Source organism: Squalius cephalus (assembly GCF_949319135.1).
Source record: "Squalius cephalus genome assembly, chromosome: 5".
Classification (NCBI taxonomy): domain Eukaryota; kingdom Metazoa; phylum Chordata; class Actinopteri; order Cypriniformes; family Leuciscidae; genus Squalius; species Squalius cephalus.
Window position 1 is genome coordinate 26747573 of NC_137126.1, and position 15743 is coordinate 26763315.

Genomic DNA, 15743 nt, shown 5'->3' on the forward strand with positions numbered 1-15743 from the left:
TTGGTATTTCTTGTTTCATCATAGGGCCGCCTTGAGGCACTTTGGGCTCTTCTGCGGCGGCAGTATGACCGAGTTTCACTCATGCGCCCAACAACCGCAGATAAGGTAAGCCACAGATGGTTTACCCCAATACAAAATGGAAAAATTGCATACTACCAAAGTAGAGCCAATCAATTCTTGTACATAAAGCATGGGTGTCAGTGTGTGGTGTAACCGTTCAGGGGATATTTTTGAGTGTGTGAGTTTGTGTGTGTATTAAATGCGTGCAAGTTTCACAAACCTCAGTTGCAAAGACTCACAACAGGATGTGACTGTCATGAACTTGTGCTGCAGACACTTCCTCTTTTGTAACTTTTGTAGTGCAATAATAAATGTGCACAAAAAGTCCTATGAATGTGCGAAAACAACATTCAGAGGCATTCAATTTAAGAACAGAATGTGCTGTTTTGTTTTCATTGTTGTATAGATTACTCCACCATAGAAAAGTTTCTTATGCTTACCAAGGCTGCATTTATTTGATCAAAAATATAGTAATATTGTGAAGTTTTATTACAATTACAAATAACTTCTCTATTTAATAATTTATATAATTTATAATGTACTTCTGTGATGGTAAAGCTGAATTTTCAGCTTTTTTCAGCTGATGTAGTAGTAGTAGCACTGTTTAATATATTTTTTAGGAATATTTTGCTGGATATTTTGATAAATAAAAAGACTTTCAAAAGACTAGAATTTATTGGAAATGGAAATCTTATGCAACATTATAAATGTCTTTGCTGTTTACTTTTAATCAATTTAATGCATCCTTGGTGAATAAAAGTATGAATTGACTCCAATATTTTGAACGGTAGTGTATATTAAATATGAAGTGAACTTCAAGTGTATCATCCTCTTGTGAGACAAGAGAAAATTAGCAATGAAGTAAACAGGCTTCACAAGTCTGTGCTGACTACGTGTGCACTACAATTGAAAAAAAAAAAGTCAAAGTAGTGCACAGTTTGAAGCATTTGTTTGGGTTTGTTTCATCTTGAAAAAGTCCTCACCGCATCCGTGGTGCTAGTGCTCCCATTAGCTGAAATATCCCAGTCACGCTTGAGCCACTTGTTCTGTTTTACTTTCTTCAAAAGAACTGTTAAAACCTTTGTAACTCAATACATCTGAGATGAGGGTCTGGAGCCTCCGAGCGGGACCCTGGCACACTTCAGTGAGGCCACAGCTCGATCGTGCAGACTTTCAAGCCCTTGATCAAGTGCACTGGGTGCAGGCATGAGCTATCAAAGCCCGAGGAGTCCCTCGCCAGAGCCAAGGTGGGCCGCGTACTCTCAGCTAGAGAGAGGGGGGCTTTGATGCCCGACAGGAACCCTCGGGGGTCATGAATTTTTCAGCGTTGGATCCATGGGGTTACGAGGACTCATACAGGTGTAAGGAAGCAGGTTGTCGCAGACATCTGTTCAGCTCGGAGACCCCTCCCGGCCCCTCCCCCCACTCCGCCCACAGACAGACTGCTGGATTGTCAGCAGATGTAGTTTTTTCAAGACAGCCTGAACACTTTCTGCTCTCCCATTTACCGCCTGAGGGGCTCCAACACCAAAGGTAGAGCGGAGGGTGGACACAGCTGCACTGCCGAACTTGCCTGGGGCACAAATAAAGAGATCTAATGTGGTTTGACTGTGTTGTTAGGGAGACCGGGGAGCCAGAGAGGCACTTCAGAGCCAGCTTAGCGCTGCAACATCTGCCGTCAAGTTTCCGGAAAGAGCGGCAGGGGACAGCAGGTAGAGAAGGTGGCAGCACGTCAAGGGCTGGCCTATTACTGGCGGGGGCTCTTTTGAACGCACGCCCGCCCGCCCACCCCTGTGTTTCTCTCTCTTTCTCGCTCCCACCTCTAACTAACAGTCTCGGCAGGGCTCGGTATTGTTTTACAAAGCAGCAGTCTGCAAAACACACTAATAAGCACCTTTATAAATGATACATTAACATACATTAACCCCAGAGAGCTGCCACACAAAGGCAAATTCGAGATGGGACCCGCAGAAAAGGCTTTTGTTTCTCCTGCTGCTGTGGGTCTTAAAAGGATTGTTCACTCAAAAATTACAATATTGTCATCATTTACTCTACCATTCAAACGTTTGGGGACAGTACGATTTTTTTATGTGTTTGAAAGCAGTCCACCAAGGCTGCATTTTTTGTTTGATCAAAAATACAATAAAAAATACATTCCTATGTAATGTATTAATTTGATGGCAAAACTAAATTTTCAGCAGTCATTTATAATTTATTTCCCCCGGATTATTTGTTGAATAGAAAGTTAAAAAGAAACCGTATTTATTTGAAATACAATCTTATTTTTATCATTATAAATGTCACTTTGGTCAATTAATTGCATCCTTGTTGAAGTATTAATTTCTTTAAAAAAAAACGTATTGACTCCACACTTTTTAACTGTATGGGTAAATATGAAGTGAACTTTACTTTAATCAAGTGTATCATCCTACAAAATTAGCCCTGAAGTAAATAGACTTCACATGTCCATGCTGTTTACGTGCACACTATGATTTAACTTTTTATCTTCCAAAATAGGGCACCATTTTGTTTGGGGTTGTTTTAAAATTAAATGATAGTTCACCCAAAAGTGACAGTTCTATGATCATTTGCTTATGTCATTCCAAACCTCTATGACTTTGTTTTGTGGAACACATAAGAAGATAGTTTAAAAAATGTCTCCTTACAGTGAAAGTCAGGTGGGGTACAGTGTTGATTTGTACTTCATTGACTTACATTATATGGACAAAAACAGTTCAAATTGTGTTTCTCAAAAGAACGCCAAGAGGGTAAATGATGACAGAATTTCTTTTTTATTGCATTTTTTGGGGGTGGTATGGGAGTAATGATGATAACTGACGGTGATTATAGATGGGGTGATTTTACAATATTCATTTTCAAGACGTCGTTCCGCAGGATTTTTTATATTTTGAGGAAATCAATCCTCATTTTCTCTCTGGTTTCAACTCCCACACTCTCTTACTCAGGCTGAGCTGATATTGTCAGATGTTTTGAAGCCAAGGCAAGCTCAATGTGTAATACAGACATGGTGCACACACAAGATTTGCTGATTGCAGCCCCCACACCCCCAGAAAGCATTGTTCAAGACGTATAATGTCACTTTAGCGTTGCCTCTGCATATATTAAACCCTATTAAAATCATCCTCTGTATAACACATACCTTATTAGCCCATGCCGACTGTTTGCCTCCTTAGGGCAGTGCTGTAATGAGGTGGAGTGTATTTTTAAATGGTGTAAATTCCGACCTCAGACAAAGAAAACATGTCAGCTCGCAGTCCCGAGGCATGGTGCTCGTGGCGGAACTTTCCCCGGCAAAAATAAATAAATAAAAATGTACTGTTGCGGCCCAGTGTGACAGCATCTTAATTTAACAGTCATCGGTCACATAAACAGAGCGGTGGGAGCATTTTAATTAAGAGACTGCAAGCGGGCGGCACGGCGGGGCCAGCTCTTGAAGAATGCCATTATAGAAGCAAGAGAGGAAGAGAGGGAGGCAACGCTGGCATGGAGAAACAGCGACGGGGTAGAGGACGAAGGAGATAGTGAGAACAAGAGAGAGAGCGGGGGAAAATTAAGGCTCTAGGCTGGCGGGCCGGGTCCCTCAGGTCGGAGGCACACATGGCCAGGCTTAGCCGCAATAGTGTTTAAGAGCCCAGTCTCATGACTGGATTAGGGCGCAGAGCGGCAGACCGCGAACTGTTTGTGTTTTACCCCGGGAGCCAAGAGAGTGAACAGTGTCCTAATGAACTAGCAAGGCCAGTATGAAGTGGGTCTGGCTGCTGTAGTGAGGGACAACTGCCTAATGAGCAGAACTGAGCTGCGCTGAACAAATCAGCGATGCAACAACTGTCAGAAAATGTGGTTTGCTTGGCACTAGGTAGAAGCAGCCTCATTTAGATATGCAATATGTGGTGCCTTTCATGTTCCTTTATGAGATTTTTTGCAATGTTAAAATACTTTCTCCTATTCTAGAGACTAAGCCATTTCTAGGCTGATTTCCCTAAAATGCGTAAACACTGTTGCTCTTTGGTTATCAAAATATCATTGCAAAAAAAGCATTTTGTTATTTTTTTGCCGTCTTTTTTTAAAATTAATATCTAAATATTCTTCAAGATGTTTTCAAAGAATATATCTTGAATTATTACCCCATTTCCAAATGGTTGCTTTTGTGTTTTAAGCATACATCGAACAACATTTAGTGAGATTTATGCTTAAAAAAGAAAGACAAGAATGAGGGGAGAAAAACGTAATTCAAAATGAAAAATTTTTACATCTTAGAAACAAATTTTACATCTCAGAAGAAGTGTCTTTTTAGGGGATATTTTTATATTTTTACTTGATAACAAGACTAAGATACTGAAAATACAGATTTTTATTTGTTATTTTTGCAGTGATTGCACTCATTTTTATTTTCCAGTGATTATTATGTTTTTTAAGCATCCCGACAGGCTCAGCACAACAACATTGACTCAACCAGTGGTGTTAGTTTGAGGCAGGGGAATCTGTTTAATCTGATTTAACAATTATTACTGCAATTCCAGTTAGTGATGCTGTGTGCAGACATGAATCACTTCAGCTTTAAGGCACTATTGTTTTTGGTTGCATTTAAATGACTTAATTTCTCGCCCAAAAAAATCCTTTTGTCATGAATCCCATTGATATGCAGATTTCGTATAATCAATGTGCTGATTAAACAAGAACACAAATTGTGTACTCACATCTCAAGAAAAATTACAGGAGATAAGAGTGCTTAATAGTATTTAATGATTGAATCTCTCTCTGATTGTGTTATCACATGATGTTATGTGACAAATACAGATTTTTTTTTTTTTTCTCTAGGCTCTAGGAAAAAAAACAACACTCTCTGTTCTGTGAACAGATACAAGCAAGCGCCGGTTTCCATGAACAAATAAAACCTGGCAAATGTTATTAAGTTGAAACATACCCTAGATCAGAGGGCACAAGATTTCTAATTAATGGTGTAATTGGAATTAAATCAAAGCGTCACAAATAATAAAGCAGAGGAAAGCACTTGTTTATGGAAGCGGAGAGCTGACCGTGTAACAAAACATTATCATATTTATAGAAGTATGAGTCTTTCACCATCTGCTGTAAATCTTCACATCTTCATAATTTTCCTTGAGAATCTGATTTTTGTAGCCATTACGACACCATTGTGTTTGTTATGACAATCGGTGTGCATCCTTTAAACATGCTTGTGTCTTTTTTTCTGGTCCTCATTAGTGCTATCAGCAGACTGGCCTGTTACCCTTAACAAGCATTAAGTAGAAGGCTGACAGTTCAGTTAAAGCGCTCCGGCCCCAGAGGAGAAATGACAGCTTTAACAATGACTGGCTTGCCGATTTCATGAAATGGCCCCTTGCTCTTTGAACCAGGTCTCTCTCAGTTTTTTTTTTTTTTTTGGTGGGGGGGGTATGTGTAATGCAGAAAGTAGGGCAGATGTCCACGTGGCTGGTTGTAAATTCGACAATGTCTGCCGTGTTAATCTATGAGCCTCCTCAAACAGCCAGTCCTCCTGGTAACAGGATTAGATTGGGGACCCCAATGAGCTGGTTTGGAGGGTGGCACTGGGAACTAGAAAGTGGGGGTGGGGAGTGCCAAAAATCATGACAGAGCTTTTGGGTTGGAGTAGTGTATGCACTAGATGGGTTTGGAGAGGAACTAACATGTCCACAAATGTAGATAAATAGCGTTTTCCTTTTTTGATGAGGCTCTAGCCATTGTCTCCAGTACATTAAGCACTATTAAATTGCCATTAGTGTAATCTTTCAATCCTCAGCAGTGCAAATAAATTTCCATTCACTTCAAAATATATAAAAAAATACAAATAAATTAAAAACGGTTTGAACTGGAAAATGTAAATTTATGCAAAATTAAAATGTTTTTTTAACATGGTTTAAATTGTAAAAAAAACAAACATTTAACAAAAAATTTAACCTTTTTTTTTGTCATTGTTATGATTTCTCTATATGCTTTCAATCCTTTTTTTTTTATCTTATCAGCATGGCTTAATTTGACTTAAAAATTTCTTTCTGGATTGAAGGCTTGATCCGAGTAAAACAAAATGCAATCCATTAACAATTTAATTTTTTTTCCATCCTTTTTGTTTGCATTGTAATTTATTTCCATATTGAGGTCAAGCGTTTTAGCCTACAGAGGTTTTTATATTAGTGATGTATGTGACAGAGGCATGTGCTCAGAAATCCCTTTCCTCCTGTATCGGAGCACATTCTGCTGATTAGCTGGGTGGGCTGGTACCTGCCCCCTTTAGCAGACTGTTTAACACAGGCGCAAGCTTCTGTGTACTTCCCCTTAACCCCGATTCTATCCGAGCTGATGTCCTGCCGCGTTTGTCTGTGTGTGTGTGTGTGTGTGTGTGTGTGTGTGTGTGTGTGTGTGTTCTTTTTCCCTTGGCCAGACTGGCTACAAATGTGCTCGCGTCAATGTGCGGGGCCATTTCTTCATCGTCTATTAAAATCAAAGCCTCGTTGCAATGAGAGCTGGAATCTTGGCTTTAATTAAGCAGCATTACTGTTAGTGTCAGACATTCCCTGGGCTGCTTTGTCGCATTGATTTTTCTCCTTAAGTGTGACAGACCTATGGAAATCATACAGGGAATCGGTAATGTATTGTAATTCACTCCTTCCCTCGTCTGATCAATTTGAATATTTAAAGTGATGAATACAGTGCATGACTGTTTGAAAGGCAATTTGTGTACATTTGTTTTAGTGGTTTGTTTTTAAATATGCACATTTTGCAACTATGGTCATATTAAAATACGGTATGATAATAGAAGAGTAATTGAGAACGGTGGCATTCAAATGTGTAATTCAATATATCCACTTATTAAAATGAAAAAGAGACACTTATAAAATGTTTACACAAATTTAGATTAAATTAATGTAATATTGAAATAAATTAAATATTTAGATTTTAAAGGTATACCAGCAGTACCAATCCTGTATATTTTTATAAACTGTATATTTAAGGCTTATAATACATAATGGACCATTTAAGCTTGTGCTGCACATTTTCAGCTCTCTGAATACCATGCATGGGATTTCAGCGGCTTGATTATGCTAATTAGTTTTAATATGCAAATGTGGGAGCCCTCTTTATTTTAAACCGTTGGCCCAAGCAATATTAAATGCAGTTCTAATCTTTATTAGACAGTAATTAATTGTGCTCATAAAAGCATAACTTTAATAGTGTTAAAACGCAGGACTTTAACGGTTTGGCTTGATTTTTGTTACCACTGAAACTCAGTGTTTGGCTAGACACTGTAAAACAGCACCCCGGGATCTCCCCCTAGATCTTGTATCACATCATATTATAGATAAGACTCATGGTCCCTCAATTTGGCCAAAAAGTCACTTTCGTACAGGTCTGATGCAATGCAGCATGTAATTTTGAGCAGATGTATTTTTTAAGATGGCAAGTTTGGCATCCTTATATCACTTTGTGTTTGGAGTGTCTTTAACATTTCATCACTAGAGCCTGAATTGCCCATAAATAAATTACAACTTGTGGTTCATTATTGATTGGAAGAAAGGACACAGATGTGACAATTATAGTGCAGCTGTTGAAAAGATTGATTTATTCATTTATGTATTTGCTCCGTCCTGTCAGTCAAACATTCTCTCAGAGGAGGAAAGCTATAGTGCCCTCAAAAAAGGAAATCAAAAAGTCATGCTTCTGTTCTCTAGAGTCACTCCAAAACTTCTGTTCGCCGATCTCACGGTTTATCAAAATTAAAGAAATGTGAATCACAATCCATATGACATTCATCATCATAATACATCATCATAATAGTTTATAATCTAACATAGTAACTTTAATGATGATGTCAACCTTAATGAGTTATAGGTCATTCTGTCCCATACATCATATATCATCAAATCAAGTAGAAACGAAGGTCTCTGGGTTTGTTGCAGCAGAGAGATTTTGACATAAAGAGAGCAGATCTATGAGAAATGGCTTGTTTACTTTGTTTTGATCACATTAATCTGGATATGTATCTGTGGGTCTCAAAACAAATGCATTTAAGTAGTTCTGAATCCTGATTTTTGTGTGCACAGATGCAGAACTGCTCTTGTGGTCTTAATAGTTTTAACCCATCAGATGGCCCAAACCCTTCCGAAGTGGCAGTCGCATAAATTTCCTACCCCAAGAAGTTTTGCATATTTTACCCATCTATCTGTCCAACACGAATGCTTTACACAGTATAAATCTCAGAATGCTGCTCATTTTGTTCCAATGCATACAATTTTATATACTTATATAAATTCTTATATTTATATTATTCTATACTCTAGAATCACTACGAAGAAGGAATTCATAGTCACAAGCTGTCTTTTTTATTTTTATTTTTAGTATAGCGACATTAGGACTAAAAAGACATAAATTGTGGTCAGCAGGATAGTTAGGAAAGTGAGGAACTATCAAGTCACTGATGACATGTGATGATCTCTAGAGGTCTGATGTGAAGATCTAATGAAAGGCAGGGATTCAGGATAAGGTGTGTGTGTGTGTGTGTGTGTGTGTGTGTGTGTGTGTGTGTGTGTGTGTGTGTGTGTGTGTGTACATATTTGGCTATACTTGTGAGGGTCTAATCTCCTTACTTGTATAGTGAAATATTATGACAACCAGCTAGTGAGGACATTTTATTGATCCTCACTAGTTAAAAAGGCTTATAAATCAGCCAAAACATGTTTGGCTACACATGGGGGGTTGCAATATCTTAGATCCTTGTCAATGTGGGTAAATTTTTTGGTCCCCATGAGGAAAACAGCTTATGATTATGAATCATACTAAGTGATGTTTTTTGAAAATGTAAATAGGCAGAAAGTTTTCTGTGATGGGTAGGTTTAGGGGTAGATTTAGGATTAAGTGATAGAATATGCATTTTGTACAGTATAAAAATCATTATGTCTATAAAAAGTCCTCGTAAAACATGAAAACCCAACATATGTGTGTTTGGCCTCCACTGGTCGGCCTGATTAGAAGCAGAAGGTCTTGTGTGTTTCTAGTTTTGGACCCAGTGGAATCATGGGGCATTCATGGAGCATTTTTTTGGTATAATGGATGTTCACTTTGGCATGCATGCGCGTAATAACGCCATTGTCTCATATTGACACATTTGTCTTACGACATTTAAGGACTGAGGGATTTTCCCGTAATGTTTAATAATACATTGTGAAACAACTCTGATTCATGCAGGAAGTCTGACTTTAGGTTTGATCTAGGTATTATTTGTTGGTGAATTTATGTGAAGTGGTTCTCAACTGGTTTTGCTTCAGTATTCAGATTTTTTGAACAAAACAAGTGGTGACCCAACAAAGAAGCAGACTTGTGTAATGTATAAAAGTAAGCAAATATATCCTTAAAATAAAGCATTTACATTTCATTTAATCTATTCTTGTTGGGACCTGTAGAGATTGATTGGCGTTACAGGATTTGGCGTCAAAAAAAAACCCCCCTTTTTTGGGGTCACGACCCACCAGCTGAGAAGACCTGCATCTGACTCTGAAAACTGAAAACAGAAAAGAAATTCAGGATTTAAGTGAAAGATTTTTGAGGATTTTTCTAACACAAAATGGTTTGAAAATAAAACAGTTAAAAATCATGCAAAAATATACTACGCAGATCCTTCTTTCATAAACATGTTGCTTTACATTGATAAGTTCAAATTTAAAGAATATGGAGAAGAGCAGAAGCATTAACATTTTCTGTGAACATTTCATTTTCTGTTTTCGTCTCTGTCTGTGGGATGTTGCGGTCTCATTTTGGTTAGTTTAACACTGTTTTGCCTTCGTAGGTCTTTTCTGTGAACTTTGCTCTAAGGTACATATGCACAGACTCATGACTTTTCATAAGTAAGGCCATCGGGTATGGGTTGATATGATCCTCTGTAACATAAGGATATGGAAAGTTCTGCTCTTTGTTATGGTTGCATATATTAGCACTAATTCTGTCTTTGCCATCCAAGGCTTGGCTCGGGGGCACTGACTCTCCAGAATCAGAACATATGCGAATAAATCATATTTATATATATTTATACTGTACACAGAGTTACGTGTGATGTCACAGACTGGATCTTTATTTTGTCTAATACCTAGGTTGTCGCTTAAAATTTTTAATGAAGACAAAAAAAATAAATAAAAGAGTATGGATTTTTTCATTGTTAACATTGTTTCATATATGAGACCACGATAGATTTGATCTTTTCTTACTGTAAGATAGTTGACATGAAATACTTTTGGAAAATTGACTTCCTGTGGTGTGAGATGCTATGCTACGTCTAAAACAATTTTAAACAACATTTTGATTAAATGTTTTTAAATTATTATGCTGGCAGCTTTTATTACCTCATTTACAGCAATAACTGAAAAGAATGCATTTTATTGTATTTTTATTATATATTACATAATATATTATAATAAAATTATAATATAAATTACATTATATTATATTATTCCAGCAAAACATTAAACATAACTTTTAATGAAAAAAATAACCAAACAACAAAATGAAAGTAAAACGATCCGAGTAAAACGTAAAACGGCTCCTTACGGAAGACTGCTGCATATAAACACAACATAAATCCAGTCCTGGTCCTTTCTCATCCTTCACTGTCGTCACTCCTCCTTTTATCCTTACTAAACTCCTCCGTGGGACTCGAGACCGGTGTGGCGAGCAGGCAACGCTCATTATATTATATTATATTATATTATATTATATTATATTATATTATATTATATTATATTATATTATATTATATTATATTATATTATATTATATTAAACAAGTGCTAAATGCACTGAAATAGCACTGCATTTTAAATATTTATATTAAGTCAAAATAACCACAATCTATATCAATTAGGCTTATTATTGACTGCAGAATGTAGAATGTAAATTGAAGAAAATTAGATGTTTGTGTACGTTTTCTAGCAATGATGGCAGTGATTTATCATATGATCCAATGACAGAGAAGAGTGCTATAATCAGACTTCTATCCAGATATGCAGTGGAGTCCTTACTCCTTAACCTAGTACTTGGTCTGCAAACTGGGGAAATGCACTGTGCAAATTGCTTTTTTGGGTGTATTTGTACCGCTACCTGATTTGAATAATTCACTGAAACAGCCGTAAAAGACAGCGTGTGCAAATGAACGCTGCTATCATTCTTGATGAATTCCCTTATTAGTTTTCTTTGACTTACATTTTGGGGGGTTTCAATGTAGCGTAAAACTGTTTTGTTCTGCTCTGGGATATGGGATGACTAATTCCAGGTTCGTTTGGCAAAACAACAAAAATGAATAATCATTTTATTTTACTGACTTTTCTATTTATCTTTTTGACCTGCTAGGAATTGAAATTCTTTCTACTAATGTTTTCCCCCTCTGAAGAGACAGAAAGTTAACGAGTGTTAGGGCAGTACAATTGAAGAGGTTGTGTTCATTAGCCAGGGTACAACATGGCTGCTACCAGGACTGGACTAACCGGTTCTAGAGGCACCCTGATGGTGGCCGGTTAGCGCGGTGGCAGTGGTGTGGGTCAGCCCACCTGGGAGGGAGACAGCTGTCTCGTCGCTATCCAGCGCATGTCAGGCCTAATGACTCGCAGCTGACACCTTAACCCAGCCACACTGCAAAGTAGCGCATTAGAATAATTACTCCCTGTCATCCTCCATTTAATAGCCAGTCCCACCCCCCCGTCCAAATATACCCACACTCATCCACAGGGCCTAACACACATACTCAGCCTTAAATGCTGTCACTGGTTGGACCATCAAAATGAAGAGCGCACACACTCCCCCCAACCCCTTGTCTTTTGCTTTTAGGCAATTCAATAGTATGTGCAAACTTCATTTAAAGAGAATGACTGGGAAACCGGCTGATGCCACTGCCCAAAACATGTTTGGTTTTAGTGGGAGAAAAACATGCTCTCGCACACAGATAGAGACATGCAGTCACAATACGTCCAGCCTGAGCGTGCAGCTCATTATCATGACATCTGCATAGTTGAAAAGAGACTCCTCCTCCTAAAACAGTGGGAACAGAGCTGTGGTACAGCCTCTTTCTCTCAGGGCACAAGACCTTTTCTTCCTGAATCTCACTTGTTGGTTATATGATTTGATAAGATATTGATATGATTTGTCATGATACCTGATCCATTTTGGATCTACAAACAACAATCTTGCAGTTGTTTCTGAAATTATATATAATGTATACTGTTGTATATTGATTTGAGCAGATAATTAAGGCTATTCACATCCTTGAGGTAGTGTTTATTCTGAAGCTTATCTCAGCTTCTGCACTTAAAGTATATATAATACTTTTCAAAAGTTTGGGGTCAGTACAATTTTTAAATGTTTAAATAAAAAAAGAAGTCTCATATACATGTATGATTTTGATACGATACCCGACTAAAATATCTCTGAACCGGTACCACGATAAATATCAATACAGATACCAATACCACAGCAAAAACCTGAAACTGTGAAGTAATTGAATAATAGATGACAGAACATGGAAAATTTTGTTTATTAATTTAAACAAGATGAGCTAGAGATGTTTGCAACATTGATAAAAGGATAGTATTCTTTGATGAATAGAAACTTCAAAAGAACAGCATTTATTTTAAATAGAAATCTTTTGTTACATAATTGTCTTTACTGTCACTTTTGATCAATTTAATGCATCCTTGCTAAATAAAAGTATTGATGTCTTTAAAAAGTCGTACTAGAATCAATGAATTATGAATTACTAACTCTCATTGTGAGAATAGCATGTAATCAATAAAAATGTCTGATCAATAGTCTGATTACAAGTATTTTAAAACGTAATATAATTTTATTACAAGTACTTATTTTTTTGGAATCTGGTTATGTAATCCAGATTACATGTAATCAGTTACTACACAGCACTCCATAACATTTCCTTTGTAAAATATCCCATTGGCAGGCCTAGCTCGAATCTGCAGATTAAAAATAAATAAATAATAATAATTATGGAATAGGTTTCAACATATTACAGTGTAATTAATGCTGGAAATCTGTGCGTGCACAATTCATAGGGGCCTGATTTGTTATAGTCACTGAATAGTGAATTCAAAATAATTACATTTAAAAACAAAAATTCTTGAGCTTAGTGGTCAGTGAGTATTAGCAGAGATTTTGCGGTGATTGTTTTCTTTGCCAGTTTAGTCCAGGTACATTTTTAAAAGATGCGTTTATTGGCCATTCCCTGCTGATCACAGTAAACTATATTGAAATTGAAGAATCTGCTATACGCTGATTTCACGCAGCCGCCATTTTGAAATCGAAAGTGAGGCTCCGGTGGGAAGAACCCCGGAAGTAAAGATAAACAACAATGCCTTGGACTACCAACCTGAAGCTGCTGCCGCGATTTACACTATTGGATGTTAATATCCAATATAGGATATATATAGTTCATTCCTGCTTCTTTTTTTACTTTCTGAATTATATATATAAAAAATATTTTATTTATAAATTAATTTCACTGTATATAGTCTAAAATATGAAAGAAATGTATGTACAGTTTTAGAATTGACACAACATCATTAAACACAACAATACGCCATCGCATTCACGACTCTCCTGTGATTAAAGGCGACACTTCCGGTTTTCTTCCCACCAGAGCCTCGCTTTCGGTTTCAAAATAACGGCTGCGTGAAATCAGCGTATATAAATGCAGCTGTGAGTTAATGGAACCTGAAGAGGAGATGAACAAAATATCTGTAGAGAAGTAGATGTAAGGTGTGACGTAGTGACTGGTGTCTGGTCTCCATGGGAGGCTGGGGCAGACGCTAGAGGAAAGGTCACGGGTTGTCTTGTGTGGAGTCCTGAACAATAGTGATCAAGAGGCTGACGCAATGGGATTAAGTCTAGCTATTCATTGTGATTATTGGCTTGAATCATTGTGTTACACCTGTACTGCAATTGTCTTGTCTTTGGATAAGTGGAATCTTTCAGATAGTATGTATACATTGAAAAATGATCTTCTGTTAAAGTACTAGTGTTGTGTGTGTGTGTGTGTGTGTGTGTGTGTGTGTGTGTGTGTGTGTGTGTGTGTGTGTGTGTGTGTGTGTGTGTGTTCTCCTCTTGACCAGTTGTTGTCTGACCAACTCAGGTCACATTAACCCAGTTCTCACAGTTATGGTCTAGAAGGGAAAAAACACGCACACATTCAGCTCTCCTTAGTAATGTAGCGTGGCCTGAAGCTGCTTCATGCTGTTAGATTTCCACTGTTGCTGTGAAATGATCAAGTTATTTACTGCTTACATTACCATGTGGCTTGATAAGCATATTTTCCCCAGTAGACATAACAAGATGGTTTATCACCAGGGTTACTACTGAATATAGCAGGGTGTGCATCCAGTGTGTATTTACACTCCTGTGCTTTATAGCACCACATAAATAAACCTTTTCTCTACTGTAATTTAAAGCTGAATTTTTTTTGCGTTAAATAATGAGGGGAACTTGCTCGTAAAAGCATCATGAGGTCATAAATCAAAATAAAAGAGAATATGTGCAGACTCAACTCTTTGGAAACTTTTTTGAGTAAATGATAAAGTGTATACAAATAAAAATTGTATATGAAAACTTTTATTTTATTTTAATATTATTGTTTTAATTTCATATCTTAACCCACAGGATGTAGAAAGACTATTTGAAGACTATTTTAATTAAAATAGCTGTATTTAAGAAAAATCAACAACAACTGTATATCAGTTTTGTTAGGTTTTCTCCTTATTCAAAGGAATAGTGTAGAGATATATGATTATTATAAACATATAAATAGTCATTGATCTTTTTTATCACTGGCAAGACAAAAAAGATAAAATAACAAGCTGCATTTAGAGTTAGCGAGATTGTAAGAGTCCAAGGCCCCTTAAAATGTAGTATTTTAAATTGTTGTATATGTTGCAGTTTCTCTAACAGGTCACCCATTGACCCCTTTGTGGGCTGGGTGCCAAAAGCGATTCCACACACATTAGCCTCATCACTAGCTTTAATGCATGCCACCCCACGGGATGGTAGGCGCCCTGGCACGTGTGTGTGGTCCTATCCAAATGGCAGGAATTTCACATGGACGCAACACTGCTCCATCCTGACAGCTCCCTCCAATTACCGCCACTCCTGTCGCATACCTCCCATCTCTCTCTGGCCCAGATCGCATGTGACCCCGCCCGCTGCCACGCTGGTGGAAGCGAAAGGGGAGACAGAGGAGTCCAAGGGGAAAGGGAGGCTCACACAAACATACACTCAGATACTTCTTCTGCTTTTTGCACATTCCTCTTCTCAGCAACTACTCCGTGGGGTTTATTTTCTTTTTCTGTGGTAGGGTTGTAAATCCATTAAAATATTTACCCATGATTAATTTCTTTTGAAGTTAATGCGTTAACACATTTAGTAGATTTAACAAAAACATTTTTTTTTTAAAGGCGTAACGTGAACTAAAATATTGATTAAATGTTTATAAAGAAACATGTTTTTTAATAAGGCTTTGTTTTTACATTTATATTTGCAGAATATTGATAATATTATCGCTTCTGTTGACAGAAGTAATTTTAGCCTATATTTAGTTTTAGCCTATATATGAAGAGTTCAGATGCAAACGCCTCCAAGTGCCATCTG

General features: G+C 37.3%; 1 protein-coding gene across 1 annotated transcript in view; it reads left to right on the top strand.

Annotated features, from left to right (window-relative positions):
* The window catches only part of antxr2a (ANTXR cell adhesion molecule 2a), a 48355-nt gene that overhangs the window by 21114 nt on the left and 11498 nt on the right, over positions 1–15743 (top strand). Inside the window, exon 16 of the mRNA XM_079870432.1 lies at positions 25–105. Within this exon, the coding sequence (XP_079726558.1) occupies positions 25–105 (81 nt within the window). The remainder of the gene's footprint in view (positions 1–24; positions 106–15743) is intronic.